Source organism: Mobula birostris, chromosome 3 (assembly GCF_030028105.1).
Source record: "Mobula birostris isolate sMobBir1 chromosome 3, sMobBir1.hap1, whole genome shotgun sequence".
NCBI lineage: Eukaryota > Metazoa > Chordata > Chondrichthyes > Myliobatiformes > Myliobatidae > Mobula > Mobula birostris.
This window is the reverse complement of record NC_092372.1, coordinates 148,706,889-148,727,908: the sequence shown is the minus strand read 5'-3', so window position 1 is coordinate 148,727,908 and position 21,020 is coordinate 148,706,889. Positions and strand designations below refer to the sequence as shown.

Sequence of the window (21,020 nt, the reverse complement as noted above, 5' to 3'; positions counted from 1 at the left end):
AGAAAAATGTGTGGGGATCTCACTGAGATCTTCCGAATGTTGAAAAGACTAGATAGGATGGACGTGGAGAGGATATTTCCTATGATGGGGTTATCCAAAAGTAGAGGGCACGGCCTCAAAATTGAGGGGTGATCTTTTAGAATGGAGGTAAGGAGAATTTTTGTTTTTAGCCAGAGAGTAGTGAATCTGGAATGATCTGCCACAGACTGCAGTGGATGCCAAGTCCATGCATATATTTAAAGCAAAAGTTGATTGCTTCCTGATCAATCAGGGCATCAAAAGGTATGGTGAGAAGGCAGGTGCATGGGGTTGAGTGGGATCCAGAATCAGCCATGATGGAATCACAGAAAAGGCTGAATGGTCTAATTCTGCTCCTCTGTCTTATAGTTTATGGATAAGGGAATCTTTATAGAAACCTGCAAAGTTCAAGAAGTACTGGACAGATTAGACATAAAAAGGATGTTCCTATTGGTCCGAGTGGCCAGGACTGTGGTTACAATCTAAGGTTGAGAGGTAAGCCATTTAATACCACAAAAAGAGAAACTTCTCACAGAGTGGTAAGTTTGTGAAAATCCTTGCGACAGAAAATAGTTGAAGTCAAATCATTAAACACATTCAAGAAGATGCTGTGTATTTTTCTAAGGATTAAGGGATATGTGGAGATAACTGAATAGGGTGTAGAATTTGGATGATCAGTCCTGATCATATCAAATGACAGAACAGGCTCAAAAGACTGAATAGGTCTTATTTTTCTGTTTTCATGGTTGAGAGACTTTGAGGAAAATGGCTGTCTTGGATGAGGTGTTAATGTGAGGCCCATATCAGATCCTCATGGGTTAGGCTACAGGAGTAAACCCCGAGGAAAACCCAGAGTTGGAGCCCCCAAGGCAGCCAGCATTGTTCAGTGCCGACTGGCAATTCCTATAATGTCACTGGTGCCAAATTGTATTGGTCTGTGCTGTTCCTTTTAATTCATGAGTTAGAGAGGGGGTGCCTGCTGCACGGGCAACAGCTTTCACTCCGTATCATATTGCTCTGGTTTGCGTATCACCTAGACAGCTAGGACACATTATCTATAGTCAACACCGATCAATGGAGGGCCTCAGAGGCAGTCTAAAATTCTCCCCTTGGGATCCAGCTCCATCCTGATTTTCCCTATCTACCTGCATATCGAAATTCCCCATAACTATCATAACATTGCTCTTATTACTGCCTTTTCTATTTCCCATTGAAATTTACAGTATATCCCAAATCCTGGCTACTTGTTCTGGGGCCTCTATATAACTCATTAGGGTCTTTTTACCCTTATAGCTTCTTAACTTTACCCACAAGGATGCTGCATCTTCCGGTCCTATGTCACCTCTTTCTAAGGATTGGATTTCACTTTTTACCAACAAAGCCACCCTCACCATCTGCCTATCAGCTGATCGACAATGGTTGCAGGGGTCAGTACTGGGACTGCTTGTTCTGGTCTATCAGCCCCGACACAGTAGATCAAGGAATAGTTAAATATACTCACGATCATCCATGATGCTGGGGAGATCATTGATGACAGTTTTCGTGAACACTGAAGGTACAGGCTACAGATAGATGGGTAACCATCAGGAAAAGTAAGAGAATGGTAGGTAATGCAGTGGCAATTCCCCTCACTAATAGATATTCCTTTTTGTATACTGTTGGGGTTTGACATTTCAGAGTTCAGCAACAGTAGCTAAGTCAGTGGCACCACTACGGCTCTTGAAGAAAAGAAGGAAAAGATGAAGCCATACAGTGATACTGATAGAATGGGTGTAGTTAGGTGTTTCTGTGACCATACTTGAAACTCCAGGATGATCTGCTGCCTCCTTCGAGCCCAGATCAAGGTGGCTTGCAGCAATACAGGACGTTTTGAGTGGGGAGCGTGAACAGCCAGAGATCATAGTTCATACTGGTACCAGTGACGTAAGTGGGACGGGAATAAAGGAATCTTTATAGAAACCTACAAAGTTCAAGAAGGACTGGATAGATTAGACATAAAAAGGATGTTCCTATTGGCCAGAGTGACCAGGACTGAGGTCACAGTCTGCAAAGTGATTTTAGAGGTTAAGGACAAAGTTAAAAAGCAGGACACACAGGGTTGTAATCTCAGGGCTATAATCTGTGCCAAGTGCTTGTGAGATGAGAAATAGATGGTGTAGTTCAATTTGTGGTGCAGGAGTAAGAGCTTCCAATTTATGCTTCATTGGACTCTGTTCCAGAACAAGTGGGACTTGTACAATCAAGGTGGTTTGCATGTGAACTGCAGAGGAACTAATGTCCTCACCAGGTTTGCTAGAGCTACCCAGAAAGGCTTAAACTAGAGTTAGAGGGGTTGGGAACAACGGCAACAGTGCAATAAGTGCTAGGGTTCAAGGCAAGAAAGATGGCATAACAAGAAAGACTGAAAGGAAGGACAGTAAGGGCCAGGCTAATAAACATGGTGGGAGTAATGAGCTGCAATGCATTTAATTCAACACTAAGAGTACTTATGGCTAAGGAGGATGAATATAGAGCCTGGATCAGAACATGGATCTACGATCCCTTTGCTGATGTCAGACTGACTGTGGAGGAGCTGAGCACCGTAATCAGCAATCATAAAACAACACACCCTGATGCCTTTCCTGTTATTTCGGGAGATTTCAAGCAGGCCAGCTTGAAGAAGTTTCTGAACAATTACACCGACATGTCACCTGTGGAATTGGAAGAGCCAACACAGTTGACCACTGTTATACGACTGTCAAGGCCACTTACCTTGCCATCCCATGCCTGCGCTCCGGAAAGTCCAATCACCTGGCTGTACTTCTACTCCCAACATATAGGCAGAGACTAACGACTGCAGCACTAGTGAAGAGGACTAAGAAAGTATGGTCAAGGGAGGTGGAGGAGCACTTACAGGACTGCTTTGAGTTGGTAGACTGGACAGTACTCAGGGATTCATGTGCAATCCTGAATAAATGCACCATATTTGTCACTGACTTCATCAAAATCTATGTGGATGAGTGTGTGCCTTTGAGGACATATTGCACATACCCAAATCAAAAGCCGTGGATGAACTAGGAGATTCGTATAGAGGGCTAGATCTGTGGCAGTGAAGACTATACAAGAAGTCCAGGTATGGCCTATGGAAGTCTTATCTTAAGGGTGAAAAAACATTTCAGATTGAAATTACAGATGGAATTGGATGAACGTCAGCTCTGGCAGGGTTTGCAGGCTGTTACTTCCCACATGGTGAATACTAGCATCACAAATGGCTGTGATGCTTCACTCCCAGATGAGCTCAACACCTTTTATACATGGTTTGAAAAGCGGAATAAAATTACGCTTGTACAAATTCCTGCAGCATCTTGTTACCCTGTGATCTCTGTCTCAGAGTCTGATGTCAGAACACCTTTCAAGAGGGTGAACCCTTGCAAACTGTCAGGCCCTGATGGTGTACTTGGTAGATCACTGAAAACCTACGTCAACTGCCTGGTGGGATTTTTCAACGACATCGTCAATCTCTTGCTGCCGCATTTGGAATTTCCAACCTGCTTCATGGTAGTATCCAGGAAGAGCAGGGTAAGTTGCCGCAACGACTATCACCGGTTGCACTCCCATCAACTGTGGTTCAGTGCTTTGAGAGGCTGGTCATGACCAGAATTAACTCCAACCTGATCAAGGAATTGGACCCAGTACAATTTGCCTTTCGCCACAATAGGTCCACAGCAGATGCAATCTCACTGGCTCTTCATACAGCCTTGGATCACCTGGACAATAGCAATTCTGTCATAAGGCTGCTGTTTATTATTTACTCGTGCTGTCAGTTCTAATCAACAAGCTCCAAAATCTGTGCCTCTTTCCCACCCTCTGTAACTGAATCCTTGACTTCCTCATCAGAAGACCACAATTTGTGTGGATCAGAAATAACTTATGCTCCTCGCTAACAATCAACACTGGCACACCTCAAGGATGCATGCTTAGCCCACTGCTCTATTCTCTCTACACCCGGACTGTGTGGGTGGGCACAGTTCCAACGTCATCTATAAATTTGCCCGTGACACAACTATTGTTGGCAGAATTCCAGTTGATGATGAGGATGTGAGATGGATCAGGTGTTTGAGTGATATCACAATAACCTTGCACATAATGTTAGTAAGTCCATGGAATTCATTGTGAGCTTCAGCAAGTGGAAGTTGAGGGGGAACACATACCAGTCCTCATCAAGGAATCAGCAGTGAAAAAGAGTTTCAGGTTCCTGGAAGGTCCAAAATGTTGATGCACTTATGAGGAAGGCACAAAATGGCTATATTTCATTAGGAGTTGGGGGAGACTTGGTACGTCACCACAGCCTGTTGCAAATTTCTGGAGGTGTACTGTGGAGGGAACTCTAACTGAGGGCATCACCATCTGGTATGGACGGGCCACTGCACAGGATCGGAAAAAAAACGCAGAATGTTCATTTTTAGATCTTTTTATTAATATAATCTTCTATAGCTATAAAATACAGAGATTCAGCAAATTAGTGTGTGTGTGTATATATATATATATATATAATATAATTAATAAAGCTGAAGGAAAAAAAACATATATGCTAATGGAAAAAAAAATTTTATAAAAGAAAAAGAAGGAAAAAAGAGAACCCCAGCTAACTAAAAAAACACCCCCACTAACTATAAAACAAAAAAGGGAAAAAAAACCCATTAGGAACCAACTGTAAGTGATACATCTTACAATCATTTTTATATATATATAAAAAAGAAAACAACCACCACCAAATCACATTTATATAATATAAAACTGGAAGGAAACCATGTAAATTGATTCAAATTAAATGATAATATTTAGCAAAAGAGCCCCACCTTCTCTCAAAATCAAATCGGGGGTCAAAAGTTCTACTTCTAATTTTTCTTCAAACTAAGACATAACATTACTTGGGTAAGCCATTGAGTTAGTGTAGGAGCAGAGGTACCTTTCCACTTCAATAAAATAGCTCTTCTTGCCAACAACGTGACGAATGCAATTACATGTTGATTTGAAAATGAAATACCCTGAATATGATGCGGAACTATTCCAAATAGAACAGTCAATGTGTTATGTTGTAAAGTAATTTTAAAAACTGCAGAATGTTGTGAACTCAGTCAGCTCCATCATGGGCACTAACCTCCCCAGCACTGAGGACACACTCAAAAGGCGATGCCTCACGAAGACGACATCCATCGTTAAGGGCCTTCATCCACTAGGACATGGCCCTTTCTTATTGCTACCATCAAGGAGGGGGTAAAGGCGTCTGAATATATATATATCTATCATACTTAACATTTCAGGAACAGTTTCTTTCCCTCTGCTATCAGATTTCTGAATCGGCAATATTCCCATGTACACTACCTCACTTGTTTTGCTCTCGTTTTGCACTACTTATTTAATACAATTAATTATTTTTATCTATAGTTATTGTAATTTATTGATTTTGATTATTATTTAGTGCAATGTACTGCTGCCCCAAAACAACAAATTTCGCTATGTATGCAAGTGTTATTAAATCTGATTCTGATGTGGTTGTTGTTACAAAGACCTGGTTGGGTGAGGGACAGGCCTGGCAACTCAATGTTCCTGTTTACTTGTTGCTTTAGACCTGATTGGGGGGTGGTTAAGAGGTGGAAGGCTTGCACTGCTGATACAGGAGAATGTCACAGCTGTTCTCAGAGGGCATACTGGAAGACTCATCCACAGAATCAATTTAGGTGGACCTCAGAAACAGGAAAGGTCCAATTACTCTGGTGGGATTAACTATAGGCCTCCAATAGCCACCAAGAGGTGGAGGAGCAGATATGTACATAAATTATGGAAAGGTGCAGAAACGATAGGGTTGTTTTAGTGGAGGACTTTAACTTCCCCAGTATTGATTGGAATTTCCTTAATCCAAAAGGTTTAAATGGGGCAGAACTTTCAGGAGGGGTCTTGAAACAGTATGTGGAGAGTTCATCTATAGGAGAAAACATACTTGACCTGGTTTTGTGAAATGAGTCAGGCCAGATGATTGGAAACAGCTGTTGTTAAACTTCTCCATGTCTAACGTGGGCATTGTTTTGAGCCCAGCTGATCAGAGTTCAGGATTGGCATGTTCTGGTAAGCAGTGAGGACAAGGATGGTAAGGTAAGGGAACTTTAGAGAATTCCTAAATTTAGTCAGAAAGAAAAGGCATTATACTACGTCTTAGGAAGATAAGACTCTTGTGGAATATAAAGATAGTGCACAACAGGTGATTAGGAAGGCCAAAAGGGCTGTGAAATGTCCTTGGCAGGCAGAATCAAGGATAATCCCAAGATAATTTATACTTGTATTAAGAAAAAAAAACAGAGAGCATAGATCCCTCAGGATAAAGGAGGGAATTTGTGCTAGGAGTTGGAGCAATGGTTGAGGTACCAAATAAGTATTCAGGTATATTTTTGTAGGTATTTACTGAGGAGAAAGCAGGCTGGTGGTGTAGTGGCATCAGCATCAGACTTTGAGGCGAATGGTCGTGGGTTTGAATCTGGCAGGCCCCTTGTAAGCTGTTTGAGCATCAATTTAAAAAAAAAAGCAGACAAGTGCTGAGGAAATGGGGGATAAAAGCCACCCAATGAGTTACAAGGTGGGAAAAGGATTGGCAACAACAACGGAGGAGAAGGATTTGGAGAATAGAGATAACAGAGTGGGTCATGCTACCTTACGAGGACATTTGAAATTGAAGAGGTAGTGCTGGGTCTTCTGAAAAGCATTAAGCCCCTCCCCCCCCCCCCACGGGGCCTGTTGGATATGTATTAAACATGAATTCTCTAATGTGAAATGATAGAAATATCAATATAATTGTGGTATTAATTTAATTGTATCATATAAATGATATTTGATTTAAATTCATATACCTGAGGAAATCCTTATTTCTCTGTCCTACTGTCAAATTATGTCACCCCTTTAGCAATACCTTAGTCACATTCACACTTCACTCAGCATTTGTTTTATTCCTTTCTCCATTTCAGATCAATGTGTGTTGTTTCCCTCTGCTTTCTAAAATGTTCTGAACTGCTCCTCTGTTAAGTACTAAATTTATGAAATTATAATGTTTAAAATTTAACTAATTCTAATATTTCATTCCAGTTCTTAATTCAAGCTCATTGTCACATTGTAATTGCACAGACAGATTTTTTTTTAAAATGGACAACTCTCAGTTTTATAAACAATACTTGTATAATAAGATTAAATTAATAAGCTTAGAATGCTATTTAGGTCACACTAAATGGATAGAAGGTTTTAGATGACCATTGTGTTTAATGGATCGGCATCGACACCGAGGTGTCAGTGAAATAAGCTGTTCCATAATAACAAGATTCATCAAATAAATTAAAAATAGATTGTCATGTCATTAATTCAACATGTATTTTATTTTTTGTTATAGATCAATCACATGGAAACCAGCAATACAGACAAAATGTCCCTTTATTCCATATGCATGTGCGCACAAGGGAAAGCCTTCTGGATTATCAGAATACTCAGATTTATTTTACACTTTTAAATGAAAGGCAATGTTTGACACTTGACAAAGGGTGATGTGACCATTCATTTGTACTGCCAGTAGACAAATGAACTCTTTACCAACCCACTAGATCTCCATGTGATTCTCAATATTCCTACACATTGACAATGACAAAACTTTGTCTTTTAACCAAATGCAGCCCTCTGGGCTATTCATCCCTTTACTCTTGCTTTCCAATTCTTGAAGAAGAAATGCGATTCACATTCTTATTGCAAATATTCTTGTCCAAATGTCTTATAACCATCTTTTATGGCTTGAACAGCCAACACTGAGCAGCTGTCTCTACAGACCCTATCCATCAGAAACTTGGGTACGTACACATACTGTATTTAAACTTACAGTGTGTATGTATAGGTTTTAGTTGGATACATATGTGATTTCAATGTATTTAATAAAGAGGTAATATTTTAACATACATGTACAAGATCAACATGTATGTATATCAGCTGCTGGAAATATTTGAGGGAAAAAAAATTTGCTTGCTTACCCACCACTATTGTTCAGTATGCATTTTCCAGTACTGGATTTTATTCCTTGTTTTAAACTCTAGTTTTGTGTTTCTTGCACCCCCCACCCCCATGAGATTTGACTTTTCTGCCCTTTGTATCATGTTTTCCTCAGGTTTTACTTCTTGAGTTCCCTGTTTTTTGCCTTTGCAATGTCTAATATCTCAGCATTATGAAATTTTAGTAAGGTTAGTATAGAACCTTGGGTTTGTCGGACAAGAAAATATTTAGCGTCTTGTATAAATGGTAGTCAAAAATCAATTGTACCTAAATAAAAATTGAAGCATCATTGTACACTTACACAAGGTGATATGTAGCAAACAGATACCGTTGTCACTATGGCAGATAGGGTGAGGAAGTCAGTACTAATTGAGGAATGTGGTGCGGGAGTAAGTGAGGGCCAGGGAGGGGATGTGCCAGCTTTAACTAAGGGGAATAGGGAAAGAGACTGAGTGGCATTATTAATGGAGTATGGTGTCCATGTGTGTGTTTGGGGTTGGAGGAGAGGACTGTTGGTTGTTGAGAGAGTACTAACATTAACATTGAGGACCAATGTGATTTAATGGAATTGCCATCCTATTTTGCTTTTCTGTTGATCATATTCTAGATGGGAGTAAGCTGTTAGAGTGTAATTATTACCAGGTTATAATCAGCAGTGACCCAAACCCAACTGAGTGAATGTTCAACTTTCCAAATACTGTGGATTCTGGTTGATTACTGCTATCAGTTAATACATGGGCCAAATCCTGAAGAAAAAAAATCGAGAGAATAGCCGGGATTCCCTTTATTTATTTGGGGAACTATGCTGCTTAATTTTGGCAGGAGACCATTGTCGAACAGTCGCTACCTAACGTAAGTCATGTACACTTGTGTGGCTGTTAGAAAACACCATGCTTCAAGCAAACAGTTTTTACATAGTGTCAGTTGTGTGTTCAAAAAGCAGTGATTTTTGTCACTGATAGCTAGTGAAAAATAAGCTGTAAGACAATTCTGAATTGTTTTGCTCACTCTGGCTTCAAGCATTCAGGTATTGAGATACCAGAAATGGCCAGGAGTGAAAATGAAATGATTTCACTACTTCAACAAGTTAGGAAGTATGAAGAATATGAAGGTATCATCAGTCATCCTGAATGTTAAAATAAAAATGAAAATTTGGAAGATGCAGCTGTCTATAGCATTATATGAAGGCAGTTTATTGCCTACACTGGCTGCCTTTGCTGATTTTGTTCATTTACGGTCAATCAAAAGAACATGGCAGCATATATATGATGAACTAGTAAGAATTAATATACAGTTGTATCGTACTATAGTCGTATTGAAACTGTTCTAATTTGTTTTGTATTTCATTTAAATACTGTATATAATTTGTTACTTGGTTTGTCTTTTTTATACCTTTTTATTTATTTCCATGAAACTTTGGGTAATTGGACAGCCACTTAATTAGGCCAAATTGTATTAGTTCCGATATACCCCAATTAACTGGAATCCACTGTATTCACTGTACTCCTACTGGCAGAAGAAGTTCTGTCTTCTGCAGATGGCTTTGCGTGAGTCTGTGACCTCCATAATCCGTTAAGATGATTAAGCTGCTAATCACTTTTGTGTGTGCCATATGTTATGTAATGAATTAAGGCCACTGCATCTCAGTGATTTGAGTAGAACAGGGTTTGTTCTTGGTCAGTGGCCAGTTTTTATATATACAGTGTAATTTTATTTTAACAAGTAACTGAAATATTGGATCCACAACTGATGAGACTTGAATAAGTGGTAATTTACTGTGAGAACAAAGCTCGAAGTAAATTTATTAACCAAGTACATGTATGTCACCATATATAACCCTGAGATTCATTTTCTTGTGGACATATTCAATAAATTCAAAACAATAATAAAATCAATGAAAGATTGCACCAACACAGTGGACAATCCATGTGTAAATGCAAAAAGAAAGGGGGGAAAAGAAATAATGATAAATAATAAATATTACAATACTACAGGTGCCTAGCTTCACATTTAAAGTTCTGAATCCTCTCTGCAAAGTTCTTTAGCGCGGTGTTTTGCATAGTTAGTGCTAATAATGTCAACACCATGCCAACTTCCCCTGCAAAGAAAAGCAATCCTTTGTGAATGAAACTACAGCTTTTTGTTGTGATTAGACAATTGTTGAAGCGTATGTTCCAACATGCTGCTTGAAAATAGAACTGCACTTTTCTCTTGGGTATTCTTCTCCACCCCTTTATTACTATGCTTCTTTGACCTTCAAATCCCAAAGGACTTTAACCTAAATAAATTAATAGCTCTTCGTAGGTTGTAGATCAAATTCAGGCTCTGATTTCAGTGACACTTCCAACACATTACGCCACAACAACACACACAAAATGCTGAAGGATGCAAACACGAGGAAATCTGCAGATGCTGGAATTTCAAGCAACACACATTAAAAAATGCTGGTGAACGCAGCAGGCCAGGCAGCATCTATAGGAAGAGGAACAGTTGATGTTTTGGGCCGAGACCCTTTGTCAGGACTAACGAAGGGTCTCGGACCGAATCATCGACTGTACCTCTTCCTATAGATGCTGCCTGGCCTGCTGCGTTCACCAGCATTTTTTAAATGCTGAAGGAATTAGCGAGTCAGGTAGCATCTATGGAAATGAATAAACAGTCAACATTTTAAGCTGAGATTCTTCTTCAGCACCACAAGTACCTGTTAAGTGATCTCATGTTATTAGATGAGGTCTGGTGAGGATCACATTCTTATTGAATGTCTGTGGTGCAGCAATCCTTGAAATACAACTAAAATGCATTAGTGGTTCCTGTGTAAAACAGAGGAGAAAAAATACCAGACACATATATTTAAATGAAATAATATGTAAAATATCTTCCTGATTCATCCATGTCGAAAAATGCTAATAAATTATTATTTTGCTTCAAGTAGATAATTGAGAAGAAAATCAATCCCTTTGTTGACAAATGGGAAGAAGAAGGAATGTTCCCAGCTCATAGAGTCTTCAAAATTCTTGGAGAAGCTGGCTTTCTGGGTGCTAACAGACCAAAAGGTAACTGGTGTTTCAGATTCTGTAATTACAGTTATGTAACATGCTACTTGAACTTGAGAAACTGGAATATGAAATCGGATTTAAAATCTGTTTAAAATTACACAATGTGTATAATCTCAGGTGTACATTACTGTTTATTTGTAAAACTCAGAATATCTTGCTGCAGTGGGTTGTTTCATTTTATAGCAAGACTGTTCAAGACCAATCCAACTGCTAGAAAAGAGTTTTGCAGATAATGTCTGAAAAGTGGAAAATGATCTTAATACACTGATGCCAAAAAGACACACTTCTGAGATTCCGAGTTAAATGTAGCACCAAGTGAAATTGTATTATCACCTCATTGAGTGGTGTTTTACTTCGGGGCTTCTGATTTAGGTTTGAGGGGTACCAAATGAGCCATTCCTTCCTTGGAATTCTAGGAAGTTCAGACTAATTGAATTTAGATGGTGCCAGAAAAGTTTCAAAAGTCAGCAAAGTTCAGTTTTCTCTTCTGCCCCCATTTACCACTTCCTTTTGTTTGACTCCAGTGCAACATTTGGCTTGTTACTTTCTCCCTTCCCACAATCCAGGTGGAGCAGTGATTCATTTGCACCTCTTTGAATCTAGTGTTCTATAGTCGGTCTTCCCTGGGCACTGGGGAAATCAACTGCAGTTGAGATGAACATTTAGAGGAGTGTATGCTCACTCTGCTGGAATAACCCTGAGCTTCCGGTTGTATGAAATTTTAACTCACTGTCTCACTCCCACTCTGATCTCTGTATGAACTCCTACATTGTTACAATGAGACCCAGTGCAAGCTGAAGAAACCCTTTGCCTTCTGTTGGAGCATGTTTCTGTATATGAAATCACACTCTAACTTTGGATAACATGTTCTGTCCTCCTATCTGTATAAGAGCTATTTCTGCCTGCCTTTTTTCTGGCCTACTGGGCATATCTGAGAATGCTGAGAATGTGCCAGAACCACATTAGCAACAAATTAGAATGCGCTGGTAGCTTAACCTAATCTCAGCTGCCACATATCTTCACTCTATCAGAGAAATTATTTTTGTTCCACTTTTATTTCTCTGCTACTTAGACTAACATTTCTTTCTTCCTCGGGTTCAATAAAGGATCCCTTCCCTGAAATATTAGACTGTTTCTCTTTCAAAGATCTATTTTAACCTATTGAGCTTTTTTCCAGGAATTTTTATTTTGTTTTTGTATCACCTTGGGCTCACTTTTCCATATTCAACTCGTACAGTTGAACCACTACCTAACTGCTGGCACCTCATTACACACACCGGAAAGCTTAATGTGCTGGTACATACCACCAGTAAACCATTTCAACTTGTCTTACCACAGTCGTTGCCTTGGTTATGTACATCCCTTTCCCAGCTGAAAACTATTTTACATTTCTCACTTTCTCAGTTCTGATCAGGGCTGCAGGGTCAAAATGTTGACTGTTTCTCTTTCCACATTTGCTGTGCAGCCTGTTGAGTTTTTCCAGCATTTTCTGCTTTCGTAGGATTACCTATAACTTAAGAATATTTAAGGATTTTCACTGAATCACTTTTGCACTATAAGGCTATCTTTTTTGAACAATGAACAATATATATTTAAAATTAATTTCCCTACAATTAATGTGATTTTTTTTTTTTGGAATAACAACATATACAGTTAACTGGGACGTTTCAGTACCAGTACATTTTGACCAATTAAGTGGCTGCCCCAATTAGCCAAATATCATGGAAATAGTTAACAAGGTATACAAAAGAAAACAGACTACCATTTAGCTGAGTAGCAAATTATGTATTTAAATGAAATACAGAACAAATTAGAGTATTACCAATATACTACAGTACCATAAGCGTGTATTGGTTCCAATTAGTTATTACCAGAGGAATTCATCCAGTGAAGGCTGCCGTGTTCTTTTGATTGACTGCAAATGAAAAAAATCAGTTCAGGCACCTAGTGCAGATGATGGACTACCTTCATACAATGCTTTCGAAGGTTGCATCTTCCAAATCTTAATTTTCATTGTAGCATTGAGGATGATTGCCAATAAATTCAAATTCTTCATAGTTCCTTGCTTGAAGTAGTGAAATCATTTCATTTTAACTCATGACTGTTTTTGGTATCTCTAAGCCCGAATGCTTACAACCACAGTGAACGAAACAGTTCTGAATTGTCTTACTGTATATTTCTCTCCAACTATAAGTGACAAAATTCACTACTTTTTGAATACAAACACATGTAGCTGACACTATTTTAAAAACTGTTTGCTCTAAGCATGCTGCAGTGAATAATGGCCACACAAGTGCCCACAACTGATGCTAGTTAGAAACTGTTCAGCAACAGTCTCCTGTCCCAGTTAAGTGGTATAGTGTCCCAAATAAACAAAGGGAATCCCAGCTCTTTTCATGATTAGTTTTTGTTCTTTAAGAGTTGTCCCAAAGAATTGACTGTGTCAATTAGTCGGGGGCCCAATTAACCGGAATCCACTGTACTTTTTTGAAGTGGGTGCTTATAGTGGCTTGTGAAATGTGGAAAAAAATGTGTTTGGAAACTTGCTTTTTTTTCATTTGATGATCAATGATTCAATAACCCAATTTTAATTATTTTTATAAGAGATTTAGAAAAACATTATTTTCAAATGTTGAACTTTTAGAGCAAACTGTGTTCTAGCTTAAATGAGAACAAAATCACTTGTTTTCATCATTTACAAAGAGCTAGTCTTTAGCCTGAATCTTCAAATTTAATGCAAAGAAAGCTTATAGTCGTGGAAAGTTGTTATGTCATCTGTGGAATAGACTTTGGTTCTGAACAAAGGAATTTATAAGCAGAGACACAAAAAGAAACACACAATCAAGTTTTCAGAAACAGAAAATGGAAATAAAAATTAACTCTGAATGACGGAAGTCTAAAATGAAGCATGAAGATGCAGGAAATACTTCATAACGTGACCCTTTGGAACCTTCCTGAGGCCTACCATTCAGCACAGACTTTGGTTTTACTGAATCCATGAAAAGAGTGGGAATGGAAGAATGCGTGTGCTACAATTCCTGTACTGCTTCTGCTGTTTCATTCCCTAAAGGACAGAAGATTTGAAAAGTGGATTGGCAAGCAATGGTGCCACCTCTGGGATTTTCATTTATAACTGACCTGCATAAGTTATTCTACTCTGTAGAGTCAGGTATCTGAAAAGTCAGCTTCTGCATAACATAAAGGGGAGTTGCACAACAGAACCCATGCAAGAATAATGCTCTTCCTTTTCAGGGTCTTTTTACTGCAGATTGATCTGGCAGATTTCAACAAATACAGACTAAATAAATAAAATCCAATGATGGATTAAATATTGAAACCTTGAGAATTAAAAATATAATAAAGTGTAGATGTTAATTAAGAAAAGGTTTTGCCTGAATATCAAACTAACCAGATGGGTGTGCCTTCCTTAACTTTTAAGACTTGTGATCTAACAACTTAAAGAATATATTCTATATCCGACCTGGCTGGTGGCGTAGTAGCACCAGCGCTGGACTGCAGGTCTGGAGTTCAAGTCCAGCTGGCTCCCCTGCACACTTTTCATCCGTGCTGGGTTAAGAGCTGGTGATCTCTATGAAAAACTCACCTGGCAGAAGGCAATGGCAAACCACTGCTGTAACATGCCTCGTATGCGATTTCCCACTACGTCAAGAGCGGCGTGGGAGGAAGTCGTTCGCTAACTGGGGAAATTCCGGGTGAGACGTACCTTTCCTTATTCTACATCCAAATCTAATAAGTGTTTCCTATTTCTATTGCAGACTTACTACTGTGATTTGTAGCCCTTAATTTTTCTAGCTGAGTCAAAGCATTTTAATTTCTTCCAGAATATGGTGGCCTGGGTTTGGATTTTAGCTACAATATTGCAGTGGCAGAAGAGCTAGGAAACATCCGGTGTGGTGGAATTCCAATGGCTATTGGCGTCCAGTCTGATATGGCAACACCTGCTTTAGCCAGGTATGATTCCACCTTCCAGCAGGCATCTGCTCAGACACTGATTCAATAAAGGCAAATTAAGGATTTCATTAAAGAGTTTGAAGGCAGAACCTCAACCACTTAAGTCTAGTGTCTGTAACATTGCAAAGTCACATGGAATTTGAAAGCAACAATCATCATTCCTGACACAAGGAATGAAAATTGGGCAGGTAACCAAAAGTTTGATGAAAGGTGTGCTTTCAAAATTGTATTTATAAAAAAAAAAGCAGAATTGAAAGTTAGGAAGTGTTGAGCATGTTTGGCAATGGTGGAAAAAGCACTGGAGAAGCACAGAAAACCAAATGATTGCAGGGCTAAATGGGTCTGAAAAATATTGAGAGAATTTTAGAATTGAGGCATTGCTAAACCAGGACTATGTGGTGTCTGTGAGTGGAAGCACAGTAAATAAACAGGATATGGGAGTTAGAACACTGAGTGAAGAATCAATACTAATATTTAGTCTGCCAGTAGCATTTATAGTTGTTTAATTATCCCTTTCAGTCAAAGCTTTTCATTCGCTCACAACTGGGAATAATTAACCATGGTGTAAAGATATTGGTGGTAAATGTTTTGTAATCCAGAGGCTGGATTCTCCTGAAGACTGGAAAGTGAGAATTCTCTACCTGTCAAAATGATGCTAGATAGGAATCATTATGTATTTATTACTGTATTTCAGAGAAGATTTCCAACACCAAAGTAATCTTCATGGTTATTGTATATTTTCAGACCAAAGCCTGTAAATGGAATTTGTGGTCAGCAAGGACATGGTTGGCAGTAAGGCACAATTTTGTGCCATATGACTGTTTAAATAGGATAGAGATTGCATTGTAATGCTCCTTAATTAAGAAGTAATTCTGTAAGTGGCATGAATGTTTTGCCGTATTATTTGTCGTAGTTGTAAATGATGTGATATAATTTTTATGGAAGGTCAATAATTCGAAGTCAGAATCTTTCCTGTAAATAAGAGCAAAACTTGGTATACGAGGGGTGATTGATAAGTTCGTGGCCTAAGGTAGAAGGAGTCAATTTTAGAAAACCTAGCACATTTATTTTTCCTACATTTACACACTTAGTCCAGCGGTCGTGGAGCATACGGATCCCTTCTTTATAGAAGTCAGCATCTTGGACGTCCAGAGAGTGGTCCACAGCAGGGGTGATTGATAAGTTTGTGTCCTGAGGTAGAAGGCAATGAGTTATTAACTTCAAACTTGCTGCATTTTCACTCAGAGTTGAACTGCACGTGCATGTAACGAGAGCTGTATAACTTATCTCCTTCTACCTTAGGCCACGAACTTATCAATCACCCCTGCTGTGGACCACCTGGAGGTCCAAGACACTCTTGTTATATGCACGTGCAGTTCAACTCTTTAAGTGATAATGCAGAAAGTTTGAAGTTAATAACTCATCTCCTTCTACCTTAGGCCACAAACTTATCAATCACCCCTGCTGTGCACCACTTCTACAAAGAAGGGATCTGTATGTTCCACGACCACTGAACTAAGTGTGTACATATAGGAGGGGAATATGTTGAAAAATATATGTGCTAGGTTTTCTAAAATTGACTCCTTCTACCTTAGACCACAAACTTATCAGTCACCCTCGTACAACTTGCCCAAGTGATCATACACTTTAGTGTAGTTAGTTAGTTGTAGAATTTCTTCATGAAAATGCTTAGAATTGTGCTCTTGATTACTAATGCTGTGAACTCTTGCACGAGAGCCAAGGAGCAGAAAAAATGATTTTTCATTTAAGTAGCAATAATAACATCAGTAAGCCTTTTATAGTACCATGCTTTGTGTGCTATGCTATCGAATTTATGTGAAAAGTAAAGAGATTTAAAGTATGCTAAATGACAACTAAGGTTTTTGTTCTGAATTCTACCATCCACTGAACACAGCAGGTTCTGAAAATGGAAGCAGTGAAGCAGTATCTGAGGTTTTCATTTGTAACTGAGTGGCTGCTCGGTAGAAGCAGGTTATCTGTAAGGGTCATCAAGGAGGAGGTACAGGAGACTGAAGACATATAATCAGTGAATTAGGAACAGATTCTTTCCCTCTACCATCAGATTTTAAAAGGTCACGAACCCATGATGATCTATGCGTCACTGCGGCTGACCACCACGTCATATTCTTCAGCTCCCTACCTCTTCCAATGATATCATTGAGGTAATAACATTACCTTGTTATTCCTTTTCATTTTGCACTATTTATTTATTTTAACTGATTTTTATGACTTTGCATTGTACTGCTGCCAGAAAACAACACATCTCTTGTCATATGTCAGTGATGTTAATTCTGATTATGAGTAGTATTAATGACATCTGTGCTTCCACAGCAACTGTCACCTGCATCAGTAAGAGTATGTGACTGCATTGCAGCCTTTGTAGAGGTGAGCATACAGTCTCCAGAGAAGTCGTGTCTCTTACCGGCAGAAAATCACCTGCGTAAGCATAGAGGTAGACGCCTTCGTGCTTCCTGCCATTGGCTGTATTCAGTCAGTGAGAGTATGCTAACCATGTAGCAATGCATCTTTAGCACCTTGTCATGAAAATATCCCATTTATGACCTCACAGAGTCCTCTGGTGCTGTACAAATGCATGGATTACTCCTTGTGCCATTGCTCCAGATTCCCAATAGCTGCAGCCTGATAAAGTCTGATATAGTTTCTTCTGATGTACACCACTCTCCTAATCTGTTCATCATTGTGGTGCTGTTTTTTGAGATGGTACCATTGGCTTTGAGAGAATGATAATGCATATCACATCCTGTCTCCGTGCAAAGAGAAAATAGAAGTGATTTTGGATGAAGGTTACAAAATAAACTAAAATTTTGTTGATATAGCAGCCCAACTGATCTTGTACTGATGGAATCAAAGTAGTTGTTGTCATCACTTGTGCTCATGGTATCCACCTTATATCAATACCATGCCCACTAACTTTACATGTAGCATCAATGTAGATGACTAATGAAAAGTAAAGTCTAGTTTCTAGACAAGAGTTTATTCTTGAAAAAATAGGATAAAAACCAATCTAAAGTTGCATTTCTCATTTCTTGCAGTATAAAGCATATTTTTCATTTATTGGTGTCAAATTCTCTGCATTATAAGGCTTCGGTGACTGAGGAGGTAAAAAAAAAAAATCCAAAATTAGTTTTAATTTTTTTCCTAGATTTGGCTCAGAGGAATTGAAACGCCAATTTCTTCAACCTACCATTGCTGGGGACATGGTAGCCTGCTTGGGAGTCAGTGAAGCTGGAGCTGGATCTGATGTTGCAAGTACATACTTAGTAACAATGTTGAACATAGCAATACAAATAATGTTAAACGTTTATTTAACCTATTGTAAGACAAGTACTAAAGTAGATTGGACTATGTTTTTGACTGTTTGTGAGCATTACTTAAAACTACTAAGCACGACGGTTTCTAGATTTTAATAGAAATCTGATGGAGGGGTAGAATCTTTCATTTTAGTAAAAGCCAAGCTTTGAATAGGGTGAGAGAGGAAAAATAATATACTTTGTTTTGCCAGAATTCTGATTTGTCTGTGTGTTGTTGACTTTGCTCAATCATTATTTATTTGTCAGTTGCGAGCTCAGTTTGGCCATATTGTTTTACTAGATGAGCCCACAGCAGTATAACCACATTTGTTTTCAGAATTTAGTTTTACTATTAACTACAAATTGAGGCTTCAATTAATTTTTCTAAGAATTGCCTGTATCGTTGTTGGGCAATAAGATGAGGAGATAGAAAAAAAGCTAATGAAAAAATGTAGAATTTTAAAATCAAACAAAAGCACAGTGGTAGAGTGAATCAGAGTAAAAAGTGAAATTAAAATACAATTGTTTAGAGTGGAACAAAAAGAAAATAAAGGCATTGGGAGTCTAACTGCCCGATTCTGCTCCCAATCATAGAGCATAAATATGAATATCATCTTTTTATTCTTTATTCATTGAAATTTTTTATCTCGAATATAATTAATAGAAACGTTGTCATAATTTCATTTTTGGCACTTATTTAATGTTCTCTTTCTAAATGGGGCTTGACATTAGTTGCATCCAAGACAAGAGTGTCAATACTGTGACGTGGACTGCAGTGCACAGAAGTGGTACTAACACTTGTGTTCAACATTTATGAACTGTTCTTTGTAATTTGTGACTTTCAGCTCCTCAATTGATTTCCTAACTGAATTATGTAAAATCAAAGTGTATCTGCTATTCCCTTGAATATCATGAAAAGAACTAAAAGTTCAAACTTAACCAAAGATTTTTCAAAATGTGTTGCTGTTCCAGATTTACTTGTTGGAATAGCACTGTGCATGTTTTACATGGCTGAACGTCAGTGTGCTTCAACTATGAATACAGCCTCCATTTACATATGGCTGGTATCTTAACAGAAAATAAACAAAACATAATGCTGTTGAAATAATGTTTGCATGAATATTGGGGAAGTGCTGTGAAACACTTGTTCATCTCCTTCTGCAAGTCAAGCAGATTTAAGAAAGTAACCCCTTTCCCTCCATCATCATCATCATCATCATCATCATCAGGTGCCATGCCCAGTTTGAGCTTTGACTGCCATGGCCCACACACTCCTGTTTCGGGTTAAGTGGATCAATTCATTGGTATTTATTTCCAGTTCTCTGGCTGCTGTCTCCATCATCATTTGTCTTTGTCTTTCTCTTGCTTTCTTCCCTTCAATCTTTCCCATAATTACCGTGCATTCTAACTCCTCTTTCCTAATCACGTGCCCAATGAAGTTACGTTGCCTTTTCATGATCTCATATTATTTCTCTTTTTGTGTTTGCTCTGTTCATGACATCCTCGTTAGATATTTGTTTTGTCCATGATATTCTTTGCATCCTCCTCAAAAATCACATCTCAGCTGCTACAATTCGTTTCCTCATGTTACTAAATACTGTCCAACATTCTGAGCCATATATCATAACTGGATAAACGTAACATTTCAGTACTCTGAGGCAGGTTGTCATGCCTAGTTTAGTATTGGTCAGTATACTCTTCATTCTCGTAAAGGTGTCTTTTGCCATTTCAGTGGGACAATGACATTAATCACGGGTTTCATCACTGAATCCAGTGTTGTGTGTTGTAAAGTCCCCTGTCATGTGTCTACTGTGCCGTGTTGTCAGTGGAGTGGGCAGCGTGGTGTTCGTCTTGATTTGGGTCATTTCACAAGAATTGCCAGCAGAGTCCACACACCGTGTATTAGTCAACAGAAAACCTCTCGTCCCTGCAGTCTTTGTCTCCTGGTAAACTCAACACCCTGACAATGTGGATCATGGGATACCCCTTCCTCTCAAAGTCAGGGAATCATTCTGACAACTGATCGCTGAGAGGAATTATATTTATTGGTCATTAAATTACACCCAGATTCGTTTGGACGGATTTGATGTGGAGTTCGGGGTGTCACAGTGAAAAGAGTCAGACAGCCGAACTCTCTCCGTTGTCCAAACATCCTTGCAGGTGAGGCGACACTTCACCTGTGAATCTTCCCGGGTCACCTGTTGTGCCCGCTGCTCCCGATGCGGCTGCCTCTACACTGGTGACACCAGCTCCTCCGCAGTTGTGTGGGGCAGGATTGTTTTTTTTGGGGTTGCCGATGTTATTAAGTCCTGGGTATGACTGTAAACTGCAATTGTTGATGAGGCTCTGATTGGGGACTTTCAGAGCTTTGGGGAAAGTGGAGTTACCCCTTAGTCATTCATTGCTCCCAGGGTCGCTTTGACCTGGAACGGTAGCACCTGCAAGGGTCCCTGCTCAGGATACGAGCGAAGGCCAACGGCAGATCCGGCAGGTTCAGTAACTGAACTTATGACGGAGAAGGTGGATGAGCTAGGACTTCAAATGTCAACGGCTATAGTTTCCCTCCAACATTGTGAAAAACCCTAAG

At 39.0% G+C, this 21,020-nt stretch overlaps 1 protein-coding gene across 1 annotated transcript in view; it reads left to right on the top strand.

Annotated features, from left to right (window-relative positions):
* Positions 1 to 21,020, top strand: part of LOC140195317 (probable acyl-CoA dehydrogenase 6) — a 46,506-nt gene that overhangs the window by 8,932 nt on the left and 16,554 nt on the right. The window contains exons 2-4 of the mRNA XM_072253431.1: positions 11,006 to 11,126; positions 14,972 to 15,101; positions 18,286 to 18,392. Of these exons, the coding sequence (XP_072109532.1) occupies positions 11,006 to 11,126; positions 14,972 to 15,101; positions 18,286 to 18,392 (358 nt within the window). The remainder of the gene's footprint in view (positions 1 to 11,005; positions 11,127 to 14,971; positions 15,102 to 18,285; positions 18,393 to 21,020) is intronic.